The sequence below is a fragment of the Rhinoderma darwinii genome, chromosome 3 (genome assembly GCF_050947455.1).
Source record: "Rhinoderma darwinii isolate aRhiDar2 chromosome 3, aRhiDar2.hap1, whole genome shotgun sequence".
NCBI classification, from domain to species: domain Eukaryota; kingdom Metazoa; phylum Chordata; class Amphibia; order Anura; family Rhinodermatidae; genus Rhinoderma; species Rhinoderma darwinii.
The window spans coordinates 159,089,061-159,106,590 of NC_134689.1; the positions used below are offsets into that span (position 1 = coordinate 159,089,061).

Below are 17,530 nucleotides of genomic sequence, written 5' to 3' on the forward strand. Positions count from 1 at the left end.
TAGGATTCTTTCTATATGATTGAAAGTGATTTAGGAATGGGGGATCAAATATGCTGTAGAGTGTATAACAATTTAGGCAATACAATGACCTTAACCAAATTAATCTGACCAACCACGGAAATAGGAAGTATTTTCCAAAACTTGGTTTTATCCCTAACCCACTGGACTAGGGGAGTAGTGTTGCATTTAAAGAACTCTGTTTAAGAGTGAGCAATATCTATCTCCAGGTATTTCATTCTAGAGGTGACAATAAGGGAGTAGACGTGCGCAGCAACAGCCGCAGAGTTATTGTCTAAGGGGTATAGCACTGACCTAGCCTGATTGATGAGCATGCCGAAATATGAGCCAAACTCATCACTCAGTTGAATGACCCTTTAAAGGGAGGGACCGGAGTCCTGCAAAAAAAAAAGAATTTAAGTTATCTGCATAAAGCTCTACTTACCCCATAACGGAATACACTCAGCTTGTCTAAGTTGAATGGCCAGGGCCTCCATCGCAAGTGCACACAGGGTGGGTAACAGTGGACATACCTCTACTACGGGAGATGGATGGGGTTAGTTGCACTTTAGTAAGTGTATGTGCCTCTGGGTAAGCATACAGAATGACCACCCATTTCACAAAGTCATAAATAAGCACGCATACAGGCCCAGAGAAACTTCCATTCAAGCGAGTCGAAGGCCTTAGTCACGTCTAACGAGGCCAAGACCTGATCCCCCATCTGGTCATGTTCCTCAAAATTATGGATGAGCACCCTCCAGAGGTTAGATGTTGCATATTTCCCAGTGTTTGATGGAGTTGAGGTCAGGGCTCCGTGCGGGCCAATCAAGTTCTTCCACACCAAGCTCCCCCAACCGTGCCTTTATGGACCGTTCTTTGTGCACTGGGGCACAGTCATGCTCGAACAGAAAAGGTCCTACTCAAAACTGTTCCCATAAAGTTGGAAGCCTAAAATTGTGCAAAATGTCTTGGTATGCTGAAGCATTAACATTTCTCTTTACTGGAACTAAGTGTCCTTGCCCAACCCCTGAAAAATAACTCTATAGCATTATTCCTTCTCCACAAAACTTTACAGTTGGCACAGTGCATTCAGGCAGGTAACGTTCTCCTGGCATTCGCCAAACCCAGACTTGTCCGTCAGATGTTTTCACTGCTCCAGAGTCCAGTGGTGGCATGTTATACAACCACTTTGTGGCTGAGTTTCTGTGATTCACAGTTGGTCGCGGAATATCTATAAGGGAAGACATTTCACAAACTGACTTGTTGCAACAGTGACATCCTATTACAGTTACACGCTCAACTTCAGCGAGCTCTTCAGAACGACCCATTATTTCACAGATGTTTGTAACGGCAGACGCACCAGCTAGGTGCTTGATTTTATACACCTGTGACAATGGGACTGAATGAAACACCTGAATTTAATGATAGAGTTGGATCCCAAAACTTTTGTCCATATAGTGTACTTGTGCCTCTCTAGGAGAGGGATTAACTGCAAAGTAATCTGCCAGCTGAACTGGGACTCTATCCGGCTGTGAGAATAGAGAGAGACAGAATGTAGGCATTCTTTAACTAGGAGTGGAGTTTGGAGGGGCAACAGAGAGAGAAGTAGGGGAGTCATCTGATCTACCTCTGGGGAGGTAATGTATAAATGAAATATTCAGTAATGTACGGGGTTGTGTAAATGTATTATAAATCCTGGGTAGGGAGTGATGGGTGGGGCACCTATAGAATCTGGCTGTGGGATTTAACTGCCTCCATACATCGCACCAATTAATCTCATCAAGCCATTTTAGCAGTGCTGTAGGGCCACTTGGATACGGAGATACAGCAGAGCGTGGACAGTCAATCCAGAGAAGGATTAGGAATTAGATTGAAATCTCCAGTGCACAATACCATATGATCTGGGTGGATGAGGACTAGCTTTAGAAGTCCAAGATCAGCTGGAGGTGGGCTATATATGATCAGATCTAAAATTTTGTGGCCATCAACCGAGCAAGCAAGAAAAACATAGCTGCCCTCGAGTTCCGACTTGACCTCCTCCACTAAAAAATGCAGTTACAGCTAGAGATCCTTCTGAAATATTTGCAGTGATGTGAGTGATGCATCTTGTCCACTCATCTGCGCTTTAGAGCAGGGAACTGCTGAGACATCATAGAGGTCTTAATTAGGCAAAGGACACCCGGGTTGTAATTCTGGACAAATGAGAGAACCAAATTAATTTTTATAGGATTATTCACTCCTCTCACGTTCAACAACATGCAATTAACGGTATTATTATCCATGTGGGCATGAGAAATATATGAGGCCCAAAATTAGAAGCAGTAGGCAGCCGAGTCGGATCCTCAGAGCTGAGGGACGACTAACATACATGAGGCAAAAGGAGGAAAACCACATTATTAACACAGGCAGGTATAAAATGCCTTGCCAGCTCAAGCCCAATGTCAGAGGCAAGCAGATGATAGTAGTACGTAGTGACACAGTAAAACAGAACAGCAATGGCAGAATAATTGCCCATATGGCAACCAGAAGGGTAACCCCCAGTGACAATAAGTTTGAAGTCCTAACCACCCCCAAATCCCTCACCCTCCCCATGTACACTAATCCATAACAGGGTAGGCTTGATTCCCAAACACAAAGTACAGTAAAACTCACTAACTAAGCAAAGATCCACTGACTTGGTGGGTACCATTTGGAAGTGGGCATCATATTCAGGTGACGCATAATGTCTGTAGCAAACTTGGCAGAGCTGCAGGATACTTATCACTATCAGCAGGATAACATCAGCGGCTCATGGGCTTTTCGGCCATTGTCCCTCTGGTCATGAAGGGCCTTTAATCTTGACCACTTTACCCAGCATGTCCCGGTAGACCATCTATCATTACGCCGATGCCTCCCACAGGGTATCAAACAAATGTGTACGACCAGGTCATTCTATGGCAGACCTGGAAGGCTATAGAGTAGGAGATTTCTCTATTTCGAGCCGTTTCTTAACTTCAATGAGTGTTTCCCTTCTCTTCTACAAGTCTATAGAGAAATCCAGTAAAAATTAGATGGAGGCATCATTTAGCTAAATCTGCCCCTTGGTGAAAGGCCAGTGCAAGAATTTTATCCTGGTACTTGCTGTTCAGGATGCGCATGAGAAAGGGTCTTGAAGGGGCCCCAGGAGAACGAGGTCTGGTGGGGAACCTGTAGGCACGCTGCTACACAAAGTGACCGAGAAGTAGATGGACTAAACCGGTGGTGCTGGTCCGACTTGAACCCTTGCATCGGCCAAACCAGGGTATTTGCAGGTTCCCCAAGTGATGGTGCCAGTCAGGTAGGGGTTAGCGAGCAGGATGATGTGCCAGGATGGGGTTTAGGATGATGGCTAGCAAGAGCTCTGCAGAAGCACATCCGCTAATGCTCCCTCCCCCTTTATATTTTCTTTAAACATTTTTGTCCCTTTAACAAACTTAAATAAATAAAACTACAATTCACGATAGATTTCCTATTTTTGAGCTGCCTTTTTATTTTATAGATTGAGTTTTGATGAGAAGACTAACAAACCATTTTGCTGGACCCTAGTTGCTAGAGAGTTGCGAAGATTTGGTGTTATGCTAAGAACACATGCACATTCTTTTTTACCATTAAATATGCTACTTTTATATGTTTTTTTAATCATTGGAATTATCGAATTGGTTATCTCTACTCCATCTCCCTGCTAGTTTAGCAAGATTACCAAATATTGGGCAGTTATATGCCAAATTATAGGTGAGGAGCTGCCACAGGGTGAGGGACAATGGTAATCTGCCAGGAAAGTCCAATTTGGTGAGGAGTCAAGAGAGCTTAGGACCCTATAGACATCATGGAAAGCAATTCTTACAATAATGGGCAAAATATCTAAGAATAATTAACAGGCAAGTTGTAAAACTTGTTCAAGGTATGTAGTCGTGGTTACTTGCAGGTCCAGAAATGAGAGATACGAACATAAAATAAGCAGATGAAAACATTTATTTTGCTCACTACATGCACAATAATCTATATTAAAGGTATGTTAAACCCCCTAAACTATCAAGATGATTATTTTAAGAGAACAGCGCTGAAATAAAGGTGCTAGTGCATGAGTGGTGTTCTCTACGTGGATGTTGCAGATCATTAGTGCCTGCTATAGAGCTTTAGAAGATGGAGTAGCGTAAATGTTATACTTGTTTCCTTTGATCCAATGTTTCATGTGTTAATCCTTTCCATGCTGGAGGGGACTTATTGGCTAATTAAGTGAGAGTGCCCTGGTGTGTCTCATAGGCCTTCCAGCGATGGAAGTGTTAAATACCATGCTGGGATGATTTCTCCAGATCGCTTGTGCTGTAATGAGAAATTGATTGTTGAGATATTATCGGGATGACATTCAAATCCTCCTTTTTGTTGCAGTGTTCGTCTGTGACAGCAATGTCTTCTATCTATTTTCCTTCCTGTGTTATCCTTTGGTTGTGGCAGAAAACATGGTCTCAAGCCTAGAGAAATCTATCCAGTTTTATTTACAAGTCATACAAATTCAATGACACAATGTTGATTTCATTGTAATTCTGTTTTGTTGCTCAATATTTTTCAGTCTGTACATGGCCGGCCTGGATTTTTTTTTCTTTTGTGTAGCCTGATGTTCTACAGCAGTAGACAGAATTTTGTGTTTTTTTATAAGGCTTTATATTATAAAGGAACCTTTGCATTGGCTAATTATTGTCACGATTTGCTTGTTTCTGAGCGATCGTAACGATAATTGCCCATTGTAAAGATGGGAGTCAATTGTTAATCCACATTGATCGTGCCTCCTGTAAAAATCATTATTATCAGCAGCACAATGACGCTCCTCACCCAGCAAGGATCGTATTCATGGAAATGTCCACCGGATTTCGGGCCACGATTATATTGAATGTTTCAAAAACATGGTCCGGTCGCGGTCTGTAAACACGCCTTGAGATGACTGTACTTATACCATTTCTTGGTAACAATCCAACCAGAGAGACAGTCTTTAACTATTATCATTATGTTTTGTTACTAAAATGATAGTTTCCAAACAGATGGAAATGTTGCTGTTTTTTTTCTTTGGACGCAACACACATAGCCGCTAAATTTATCATTATCATAACTGATTCAAATTTACAATTGTAACATTAGCTCGATGAATGAAGCATTTCTTATCTATTGTTGCAGATATTCTGCAGTGTATAGACCTTTTATAGGGGTTTTCTGGGGCTATGACATTGGTTTATCCGTAGGACAGGCCATCTTTATTTTATCCTGGGGGTCCAACCTCTGGGACCCGCCCTGATGAGGGTAATGGACCTGCAAGCATTGCGTCCTCTTCAGGCCATGTTCACAATCCGCACTGAAACCGCATAGCTTTTGCCTCCCATTGCTTTAAATGGGGAAAAAAGCCTCCTGACCTATCTTAACAGGAATGGCAGACTAGCATGGGTTATGTTTTTTTGCGCTAAAAGCCCCCAAAACAGCATCCAAAATAGATTGCATTTGAAAGTCTGCCTCAAAAATCAGTCTGGAAAACAGGCTGATTTTTTGGATGCACAATCAGCGACTGTTTTTTCAGCTTTAAAAAAACTGTGTGTGAACATACCCTAACATTGGCTTGTCGGATTGTTCATACAAGCTGCAGTACCAGGTACAGCCACTAATGCTAACGAACCTATGTGCCGATGTACCAATGAAGTGCCTCTTCATTTTCCTGATCAGTATGGGTTCCGGATGTAAAATATTGATGGCCTTTCCTAAGGATGTACCATAAATGTTATAGTCCCATAGAAGGCTTTTTTAATAGCCACTTGATAGTGGAATGTATATGAATGCGGGACAAATACAGTTTTAAGTCGGCCATACACATGTGTATGCATTGGGAGATCCTCAAAGGAATATGCTGAAAATCTAGTTTGGATTTTAACCAGTCTGGTTCTGTTCCCCTGGTGATAAGTGATAATAGAAATGTCTAGCAAGCCCATGAATAATCATTTAACACTCTTTAGATTTGCCATTTGTTACTTTTAAGATCTTTTTTTTCCATTTTGCCGCCTCTTTAGGATATGTTCAAGGGATGAGTGATTTGCTTTCACCGGTTTTATACGTTCTGGAGAATGAAGTTGATGCATTTTGGTGCTTTGTGTCATACATGGAACAAATGGTAAATGTATATCTAATGAGAAGTTTGTATATCTCTATGCAATGTGTTTGACAAGTTTACTGAAATCTCTGTAATGACAGTGACTGTTGGAACAATTGTAAATATATAGATATAGGGTATGGAGAGTATAGAGTACGCACAGATTTGATCTACATACTGTACTTTCTTTTTCTATGTTTAAGCATAAACTTTTTTTTTCTTCTGTACTTTTCTGTTTAGTTAGCAAAATGTTACACCCCTTAATGACCAGTCAATATTATTGTTCTGATCATAAACTGGTCTCATTGGGGAGGGAGGGTATATTAAACTGGCACTTAGTAGTATGTTAAAATACTACAGTCTTCCTTTATAAGATATTACATAGTAACATACTTTTTCAAGGCATATGTTCAGTCTGTTATTCGGCAATGTTGATCCAGAGCAATGTGAAAGCCCATTTAGGCTCATCTTAAAGAAAAATTCCTTCCTGACTCCAATATGGCAAATCAGGATAAATCCCTGGATCAAAGTCCCATCTTCAGATATCTAGTAGCCATAACTTGTAATATTATTTCACTCAAGAAATAGAACCGGGCCCGTTTTGAACTCTTTCAGTGAAGTCACCGTAACCACTTCCTTGTTCCATAGTCTCACTGCTTTTACAGAAAAGAATCCCCTTCTATGTTTGTGTAACAACCTTCAGCTGTCTTTTTTTTTTTTTTCCTAAACTAAATTACCCCAAGTTTGGTCTTTCTTGGTACATTTAGTTCACCCATTCCATTTATTACTTTTATTGCCCGCCCTTGAATCTGCTCAAGCGCTACTTTCTTTCTTGTGCGCTGGTGCCCAAAACTGTACACAAGATTCCATGTCTGGTCTGACAAGTGATTTATAAAGTGTTAGAACTATGTTCTCATCATGTGTATCTATGCCCCTTTTGATGCACCACATGATATTATTTGCCTTGGTAGCAGCTGCCTGACACTGGTTGCTGCAGTTCAGTTTACTGTCAACTAAAATACCCAAGTCCTTTTCCATGTCAGTTTTACCCAGTGTTTTCCCATTTAGTATGTAATGGTGACATGTATTTTTCCTTCCCATGTGCATAACCTTATATTTATCAGCGTTAAAGAGGCTCTGTCACCACTTTATTAATGCCCAATCTCCTAACTAATCTAATAGGCGCTGTCATGCTGATTAATTCCAGTGAAAAATTGTATCCCAAAACATTTATTATTTTAAAAGTTGTGACCTACTTGTCTAAATATGTAAATGAGGTTATACTAGCAAAATAGGCGGTAACGCTGCTCCTTCTCTGTGGGCGATGTTTGTGTTGTCTGTATGACTGTTACTGGCCAGGAAACATTTGGGTCATGGAAATAATGGCCACTTAGTTCTATAAATTAATATTAGTATTGGTGTCATTTGCTTTCATGCAATTTCTTTTTTCTTTTTTACTTTTTCTTGTCCAGCATCAGAACTTTGAAGAACAAATGCAGGGAATGAAAACGCAATTGGTCCAGTTAAGTACTTTGCTGCGGCTTCTGGACAGTGGCTTTTGTAGTTACCTTGGTATGTATACATCAAAATGACTTTCTTTCAGTTTATACATGAATATGACTCATGTAAATTAGTTGATTGTATAGGACGACCAGGGATTCAAGATTTTCTTTCCATGTTAATTGTTTTAATAGTTTATTCGGAACAATAAAACATTTCCTCAGTGCTATTCCTTAAGGGGCGTTCTCCTGCACTATATGAACAAATGACAAAGCACATTTAGAACTGTAGTTTACAAATAAAGATTGTATTTAACCACTTAACGACTCATGACGAAAAATGTTTGGCACCATCGAGAGCTAGTTCCCACATTGTGATGTACAGATTCAACATGGAGATCTCGCGTGTGCTGTCCGCTTTATTGCAAAGCCCTGCTCCTGCCGCTACTGCCAGGATCAGAGAGGCAGTAAACTCTGATCCAAGCAGTTTAACCCATTAGAGTCCACAGTCACTAGCAACCACAGCATCTAGGGGGCTCCCTCTGTTAACCCATCGGCATCATGGGGCGCCAATGGGATGCGGTGGCAGCTGGGGCCTAACAAAGGCCCTCAGGCCTGCTATGAATATATACCTATTCAAAAAGTAGTTACATTAAAATAATAATTAAAACATTTTTTTTCCATTAACCCCTTAGTGACCACCAATACGCCTTTTCACGTGAGTCACTAATGGGCTTTAGGCTAGGCTGACGCCTTTTCACGTCAGCCTAGTCTAAGTCCCGTGCAGGCAGGAGCCGGGGCTCTGCTGTCTGATGACAGCTGAGCTCCTGCTCCAATGCCCGCGATCGAAGTTTACTTCGATCGCGGCCGTTTAACCCGTTAAATGCCGCCGTCAATAGCGACCGCGGCATTTAACTTTGTTTACAAAGGGAGTGCGCTCCCTCTGTCACCCATCGGCGGCCCGCGAATGCAATCGTGGGTCTCCGATGGGGTGTCATGGCAGCCGGGGGCTTGATAAAAGCCCCCAGGTCTGCCCTGGACATATGCCTGTTAGGACGCGCCGGAGGCACGTCCTAACAGATTGCCTGTCAGATTTACACTAACAGGCAATAATGCTCTGGTATACGAAGTATACCAAAGCATTATAGCAGCGATCGGAACATCGCACAGTAAAGTCCCCTAGTGGGACTAATAAAATAAGTCATCAAAGTGAAATAAAGATTATTAATAAAAAGTACAGTGAAAAAATAAATAAAATCATTTTTTTCCATAAAAAGTGGTTTTATTTAGTAAAAGTGTAAAAAAAAAAAGTACACATATGTGGTATCGCCACGACCGTAATGACGTAAAAAAAAAACGCAAAAAACCATGGCGAAATTGCAATTTTTTTCCATTGCCCCCCAAAAAAGTCATAATAAAAATGAATCAATAAGTCCCATGCACCCCAAAACAGTACCATTCAAAACTACGTCTTGTCCCGCAGAAAACAAGCCCAAAAAATCACTACATTGATGGAAAAATAAAAAAATTACGGCTCTTGGAAAGCGACGATGCAAAAACAAATAATTTTAGTTCAAAAGTGTTTTTATTGTGCAAAAGTCATAAAACATAAAAAAAACCTCTACATATGTGGTATCGCCGCAATCGTACCGACCCATAGAATAAAGGTAACATGTTAATTACGTCGCACAGTGAACGGCGTCAATTTAAAAACGCATAGAACAATGGCGGAATTTCAGGTTTTTGTTATAATCCCCCCCCCAAAAAGGTTAATAAAAGTTAATATAAAAATTATATGTACCCAAAAATGGTGCTATTAAAAAGCACACATAATCCCGCAAAAAACAAGTCCTCATACAGCTATGTAGACGAAAAAATAAAAACGTTATAGCTCTTTGAATGCGACTATAGAAAAACGAATAAAATAGCTTGGTCATTAAGGCCTAAAATGGGCTGGTCACTAAGGGGTTAAAACATGGTTTCATTTTTAAGTGTTAAAAAAATAATACACATGTATGGTAATAATTCTGCAATCTTAACGACCAATATAATAATGTTAGATTATTTAAAACCACTCTGTGATCTATGTAAAAAAGGAAAAATCTGTCGTTCCAGGTTTTTTCTCTATAAATTAATAGTACACGTCTAGATAAGAAACGTAATATATGCTATTGCAGGAATATACGTCTTACTCCACTTATCAGATGCCTCTTTCTGCCTTTACCTAGCTAATGCCACGTCTGTAACTGGTCACTAAGGCCTCATGCCCACTTCCGTTATTTCCTTCAGGGTGCTAGCTGTTTTTTTTTCATTTCAATGGGGCCATGCACACTTGTTCCCTTCTGACAAAAGTAGAGCATGTCCTACATTGGTCCAAGATTCTGTGACCGTGGGGCCCATACAAGTCAATGGGCCCGTCAAAAAAAACTGAAGGCACATGGAAGGCATTGCCTAGCAACGGCCGGGCGGGCAGAAGTACACGTAAATAGAGATATTTCAGTGCACTAATTGGCAGCCCCTTCTCCCTATCCAGCTCTGATCGGCTCCCTCTATCAGTGCTGGATAGAGAGAAGAGGCTGGCGATCAGTGCCGGAATAGAGAGAAAGGGCAGCCCTTTCGGGCAGAGTTTCCACAGCGGAACGTAGCGATAGAAAGAAAAAGAAGTTCATACCTCCCCCGGCTGTTGTCTTGGTGACGCGTCCCTCTTTTGACATCCAGTCCAACATCCCTGGATGACGCTGCAGTCCATGTAACCGCTGCAGCCTGTGATTGGCTGCAGCGGTCACATGGGATGAAACGTTATCCCAGGAGGCGGGACTGGATGAAGAAGCAGGGAGTTCTGGGGAAGTATAAACTTTTTTTTTTTTTTTTTTTTGTTACGGGTTTTTGAAGGAAAGATTAGAAATCTATATTGTGAGCGCCGCACATGGTACTCACTGTTCAGCGGTAGTCACTGTCCAGTGTGCTGAAAGAGTTACGCTCAGTGCTGGATAGAGAGAAGGGACTGCACTGATCGGCAGTAACTCTTTCAGCATCCTGGACAGTGACTACCGCTGGACAGTGAGTACCATGTGCGGCGCTCACAATATCAGGTGCATAGTGTGAATGGGAATTCGTTTCCTCTCAAACGGAAACACGGAAGTGTACACAGAGCACACGGGAACCACACTGATACAATCACAGACACACGGATCCGTGAAAAACAGCCGTGAAAACGGTGATGGAAGTGTGCATGAGGCCTTACTCTCAATTCACTAGAGAAATCGGTCTTCAGTGGGTTATAAACCTCACTGAGAAGATCGCGTTACAGCTGCAGCTCAGAGTACTAAAGGTCTTTTACACGGCCAATGATCGGGCAAAAGAGTATTCTTTTGAGCGCTTGTTTCCGATCATTGCCCTGTGTTAACAGGGCAACCATCAGACGATGAACGAACAAATGTTCTCGTTGGTCGGCGCTCGTTGCAGCCCATATTGGCTGGTATAAAAGGACCTAAGGTAGGTAAACTAGTCGGCTACTATGAGTTCAGAGGTGGGGAAACAAACTCTCTTGTCACATCTACCAGATATAAGATACACTTATTGACTTGTCTTTCATTGTTTTGTATCACCGCAACAGTACCACATTTATCTGCATTAAGTAAGTATGAAGAATATAACATTAGTGAATCATATGATTTTATATTTCTCTTTTTTCATTTTATTTTTAGAATCTCAGGACTCTGGATATCTGTATTTCTGTTTCCGGTGGCTTCTGATAAGATTTAAAAGGGAATTTAGTTTTCATGATATTCTTCGAGTTTGGGAGGTAAGCTCTTGCGGATTTGCACAGTGTAGCATGCATCAGACAATAAACAACTTTTCTCTAAAATACAACCCAGAATTTAATCTTTGTGTATCACAAACTCATGTTTCCAAAATGGTTAAGTGATGTGGAACTAATCATAAGCCACTTCATTCTGTGAAGAATACAAGTGATGAAAAGGTGAAGAGGACCAATGATTTGCTCTCTGTCTGAGTTTCTCATTTGTATTCATAGATTTTGAATTGAAATTACAACAGGTTTCATATCAACAAGTGAAAGGTTGTAAACTGTTTTATACCGTTTTATAGGTAATGTGGACAGACTTGCCGTGTCAAAATTTCCATCTTCTCATTTGCTGTGCTATACTAGAGTCTGAGAAAAAGAAAATAATGGATGGGGGCTTTGGCTTTAATGAGATTCTAAAGGTATGACAGTATTGTAATAAGAAAATGACACTGTAATTACAATTTCTGAATCATACCTAGGTTAGGACAGCTATACGTCTTATTAGTAATGTCTTTACACTGTGTAGTACTGATTTGCTTTCGTATAATTTTGCCTCCCAAATGTAAAAATCCTTCTGGCAGCACTCTATTACAAAGATCCCTCTTACCTTGCACGGAGACATCTCACAGTTCATTGTAACCTTCTGCCTCTGCTGTGTAGTATCCACAATTCTGCCTTACTTCATTCTATTTTGCAGTATGTTCGTTTTCGAGATCTCACTGGTCCCTTTTAGTTTTTCAATTGTACAAATCCATCATGCCCCGCACCAATTTCAGACACCACCTTCCCTGTTTGACTCTAGAGATTTGTCTTCCCCACAACCTTATTTATGGTGTAAGGTAATGGAGGGAATTCCTTAGACCCTAGTTCAGATATTGTACATACTTGGTACACAAGCCACATAGAAGGGTTTCATCTGAAAACCACCATTAACTCTTATTTTGTTTTTTAGCACATCAATGAACTTTCAATGAAGCTAGATGTAAATGATGTTCTCTGTAAAGCGGAAGCAATCTCCTTGCAGATGATGAAATGCAAGGTATTACAATGTACTCTGTGACCTTTATCGTTTTCATTGTATTACAATCTCATTTTGCAGGAACAAGGAAATTTTAACTTTGTGGAGCCGCAGGGCAATTCTGCTAGTTGTTCAGTAAAGGTTAATATTATGGTTATGTGATGGTGTATCCGATAATGAGAATGACTAGCACATCTTTAAATCTTAAGTTTGTTTCATATGGTATTTAGTCACTTATATCCGGAAAGGTAAATGGATTTGTTATATTTCTGTATAAGTATCACAGACTTGGTCACCCAGACAGTTCTCTTATATACGTATAGTTGGACTATAAGGAGAACACTTGTACCATTTGTGAACCACATATGGAGAAAATATTGTCAGCTGTAACATACAAGGACGTTACTAGCTGCTGTGAGAAAAGCAAAGAAGCATCTAAGTGCTTTTATACAAGTCATACAGTTCCACAGGAGCGTTTAATAACATTGATTTTTTTTATTTTTGAAATATTTTTTTGTTTTATATGTGGAGTTATAATACGGCAGGTGTCTTTATGGCATGATCTTTGTTGAGCCTTCAAACATCTACCATAAAACGTGGCACAAGTGCTGAGTTAGATGAATGTTCATGTCTGTTTACCTGCGGTTCTGATGCAGATTTTCTGCACAGAATTCCGCAACGTGTGCATGTAGCCGAACAGTCCATGAAGGGACCGTGTGGAGTTGTTCAGATAGCACTAGTTTTTCTCAGGTGCTCAGAATAGGATCCCAACCCAGTTGAAGAAATAGAAAGAATTGTGTTCGGCACACTCTTAGAAAGGTAAAGTGAATTTTATTTTCGATTTTTAATTTTTTATTTTTATTTTACATTTTTTTTAATTTTTAATTTTTTGTAATTTAGTATAATGTAAAGATACCATAAAAAAATACAGGATGTATAATATTTAACATTGAAATACATTGCAAAGAGTTCGTACAAAACAGAGATATGTACAACATTGGGTAATATAAAAAAGGAAGGAACAGTGTCTAGCATCATGTGACATTACTACTATAGCACCACCCTTGTCTGCTGGTTTGGTTAAATCTTTATCGCTCGTAAGAGGGAGGAGGGCCTGTCTATCAATGTTACTCAGATTGGTCTGACACTGTTGCTTCCTTTTTTATATTACCCAATGTTGAACATATCTCTGTTTTCTACGAACTCTTTGCAATGTATTTCAATGTTAAATATTATATATCCTGTATTTGTTTATGGTATCTTTACATTATACTAAATTACATGTATAGGTTTCTCTAGTGCCCGATGAAGGTCTAACGACCGAAACGTTGCACATGTAGCCACTGGCATTTAGATAAAAAATTGAAATAAAATTCAGTTTACCTTTCTAAGGGTATGTGCACACGCTAGCTGTCATTTACGGCTGAAATGACAGCCTGTTTTCAGAAGAAAACAGCTGCGTCGTTTCAGCTGTAAAAGCAGCTCCTCGTAATATACGAGGCGTCTGTGACGCTCGTATATCTTGAGCTGCTCTTCATTGAGTTCAATGAAGAACTTCTCAAATTACGTTGCAAAGAAGTGCCCTGCAATTCTTTGCCGAGGCAGGCAATTTACGCGTCGTCGTTTGACATCTGTCAAACGACGACGCGTAAGTGACAGGTCGTCTGCACAATACGTCGGCAAACCCATTCAAATGAATGGGCAGATGTTTGCCGACGTATTGTAGCCCTATTTTCAGCCGTAAAACGATGCATAATACGCCTCGTTTACGCCTGAAAATAGGTTGTGTGAACCCAGCCTTAGAGTGTGCCGAATACAATTCTTTCTAATCCATGAAGGGAAATAGCTGGATTTGGTCTGTCAAAAGCTTAGACTTATCCAGTTTCTTGTTCTGTGTCAGGTGTCATAACTCAATGGGGGCCTCCTGCTCTCTGTTTGAAAGTACATGTTCCTGTCATCTGTGGTTAACTGCAGAAGGAACCATGTGGTTAGGACTACAGAAACTAACTATACCTAACCACACTATTGGATGTACCCAGTTTTATTTTTAATTGAGTATCTTGAGAGAGAAATATATGATTGAATATGATCAATGTTTTGGTTACAGTCTATACATAATGTTCTTGTGGTGTCTCATCTAGGATTTACCTCCAGCAGTTTATGAAGTTCTTGGACTTAAGGACACTACTTTGCATCCAGCTTTTGACTCAGCTGAAGATTGTGTGATCAGAAAACAATACCAAAATTCATCATCTCCGAATAGCTCAGTGCCTGCACTTCCTCAAAACGGGACAAGAAGTAACTCAAGCTTGAAACGTCTGCCAAACAGTGTTCATACACCAACGTCTGCCTGATGAAGCTGCTCTTGTTGAGGGGCTCACAGACAAAGACACTTGATTTAATATGTGATGTTAAATCAGCTGTTAATTTTGGGGATTTTGGGAAAACTCAGATATTTTGTCTTTGCATTAAAGCTTTTAAGAAAAAAATCGAACATAATTATTTGTAATTATTTTTGTAATTAACTCTGAACCAAAATAGCCTGTCATTATCATTCCACAATATTTCACTTGGAAATATTTTTTCAGCTGGCTGATATGTCATCTTATGGCTTGAGAGTGGGAATGAATATACGAATTCAGAAAAATCCATTCTATATGGAATAACAATTCTTTAATTTTTTTTGTCATCTATATATTTGTATACAATTACTCATACTTCATTGTGTATATTGGCAGAATGGAGAACTGCAAGCATTTACTGTGTAGTTAGTTATTTTTATGCCACTAAGGGGCCTATTTTGTTTTCTTTATTCTAATTTACAGCCGTAAAAACATAAGTGATCAGCATTCACATGTTGATAATTATACTGAAAAAGACAAATAGCAAAATTGGCCGTATACTATTACAAAGAAAGGGCATTCAGCTATTTATACACGGGCAGAGCAAATATTAAGAAGGTCCATCATTCACAAAAATATCAAATGCTATAAGTTCGTTGTTTGCCTAATTTAAAGCAATACTCCATGCGAAAAATATACAGTGAAACCTCTTTGAGATGATCACTCAAATTCGCAGTGAAATCATCTAAAGGGTTGTCCTCTGAAGAAGATGGCCAATATAGCCGATATAAGCGAATCGAAAATCCACCATAGAAACATTTGGAGTAGATTTAAGGTGGTGTCTCAAAGACGTGGTATTTTAGAGAGTTTGTATAATGTGTCATTCCTATTGCAGGACCTGAGGGGACATTGCCTAACACAGGGTTTCAAGGAACACCAAAGAGAATCTGTGTGTCCTACATCCCCTCTCAGGCCCTATAATAGGCATCAGTGTATATCAGGGGTAGGCAACCTTTTTTGTATGTCATGACGATTAAAAAAATAAATGGTGAAGTACTCAGTGTGCCATGCAAACATGAAAGACCTATAAGACAAACTTTGTAAAGATGGTGCATCTGTTGTGTGTACGAGGTTACTGAACACCAGCCGGGGGTGGGATGCACCTAGGAGAGACGACGGGCACTGAACACAAGTTTGGGGGCGCTGCATTAAGGAGAGAGAGCGACTACAGAACACCAGCTCGGGGGTACTGCACATAAGAGAGACCATGGCTCCTGAACAGCAGCTCAGGGGGTGCACATAGGAGAGATAGCTGCCAACTTTTGCTAACTTTTTTCTTTTACAAAGCGGTTACTGAACTCTGTCCTTGCGGCGCTGACCACCAGGAGAAAGCAGTGTTGCATTGTGTGCTTGCCAAGTGTTCAGCAGCGACAAACTGCTCTCTACTGTTGATGGCACCACCAAGCGCATAACGAAGCTCTGCTCGCTCTCCCTGTGTTCAGCGCTGCCAAACACACAATGGCGCTAGACACTGGGAGAGAGAAGTGCTCCAGCAAACCATGCCCCACGTGCTGGCTGTGGCACCGGTGCCATAGTTTGCGGACCCCTGGTCTATATGCTTTTCCTGGATTTTTCCTTTAATTCAGTGTACAAAAATTCATTTTCACACTTGGTTCTCCATTCTAGAGGTGGAGTTGGTCATTGCCACTGGGAACCTATTGACTCTAACAGGTGTCATACAGCAAGGATCCTTGTACTAAATATAGTATGTTATAATGCAGACGCTATGAGAAGATTGTACACTACCGCAGCAAGGGACTGGCTGGAACTAAGGCTCTATCTCCGCAACGGGGGCACGGAATATTAATTTTAATGTTGCAGGTTTAAGTAAATACGTTCGGTTTGATTTTAAACTTTAAGGAAGGAAACCATTTAATCCAGGTTTTCATAATCTCGTCTATGGTCATATCCATTGAGAGTTCTTGAATTATTCGCATAACCCCATATATTACATTTGTGTGTGTGTATATAATATTTATAAAATTGTGCCGCAGATATAGGTTTCTTAACAAATATGATCATTTAAAACTTGATCCTAAACTTTTGAATGATGCTTCTTTTCAGGTGACTGCGGAGCATTTTGTACTAAGCCAATTTTGTCGTAGTTGATACCAATTCTCAATTTATTATTGCTTATCCTTTCCACATTCAATTATTCACTAAAGGTAATCCGGTTTGATTGGAGGCTTCCTAGTGTGGTGACTACAACTGATTTATAGTCTTTTCAGTAAATCATGCCTTTTGTCCAGGTCAGCCTCCAGATGCATTGCCATTCTGCATGTATATTAGTTATGGGGAACACATAACTAAATCAATGTATTCATTGTATAGTGAAAACTGTAAATATCAAATCTCAAGTGTAATTATTTCAACTGTAACTTTTACAAGCAGTTTGGTACTTTGCAATAAAGTTTTCTTGAAAGTGTTTACAGCAAGGAATTTGATGGTATTTATTTCCATATACTAGATGCTCATTCTTAATTTTGTGCTTATTTTGTGGGCTGTATAAAATCAACTTGATTATTGGGATGGAACTTTTACTAAGAAAGATCTGTGGAAAGTTTTAGGGAGCCCATGGAACACACAATTCTAGTAACTTATTAGGCACCTCTTTTCCCCCTATTCCTGGCTATTACGCTGTCCAGAAACACCGCACTCACT

At 40.1% G+C, this 17,530-nt stretch overlaps 1 protein-coding gene across 2 annotated transcripts in view; it reads left to right on the forward strand.

The window, feature by feature from the left end:
- The window catches only part of TBC1D15 (TBC1 domain family member 15), a 156,951-nt gene extending 139,655 nt beyond the window's left edge, over positions 1 to 17,296 (forward strand). For both annotated transcript variants that reach the window (XM_075856961.1, XM_075856962.1), the window contains 6 exons: positions 6,063 to 6,163; positions 7,615 to 7,714; positions 11,349 to 11,446; positions 11,752 to 11,868; positions 12,402 to 12,488; positions 14,609 to 17,296. In XM_075856961.1, the coding sequence (XP_075713076.1) occupies positions 6,063 to 6,163; positions 7,615 to 7,714; positions 11,349 to 11,446; positions 11,752 to 11,868; positions 12,402 to 12,488; positions 14,609 to 14,821 (716 nt within the window). In that variant the 3' untranslated portion in view covers positions 14,822 to 17,296. The remainder of the gene's footprint in view (positions 1 to 6,062; positions 6,164 to 7,614; positions 7,715 to 11,348; positions 11,447 to 11,751; positions 11,869 to 12,401; positions 12,489 to 14,608) is intronic.
- Positions 17,297 to 17,530: the final 234 nt, after the last annotated feature.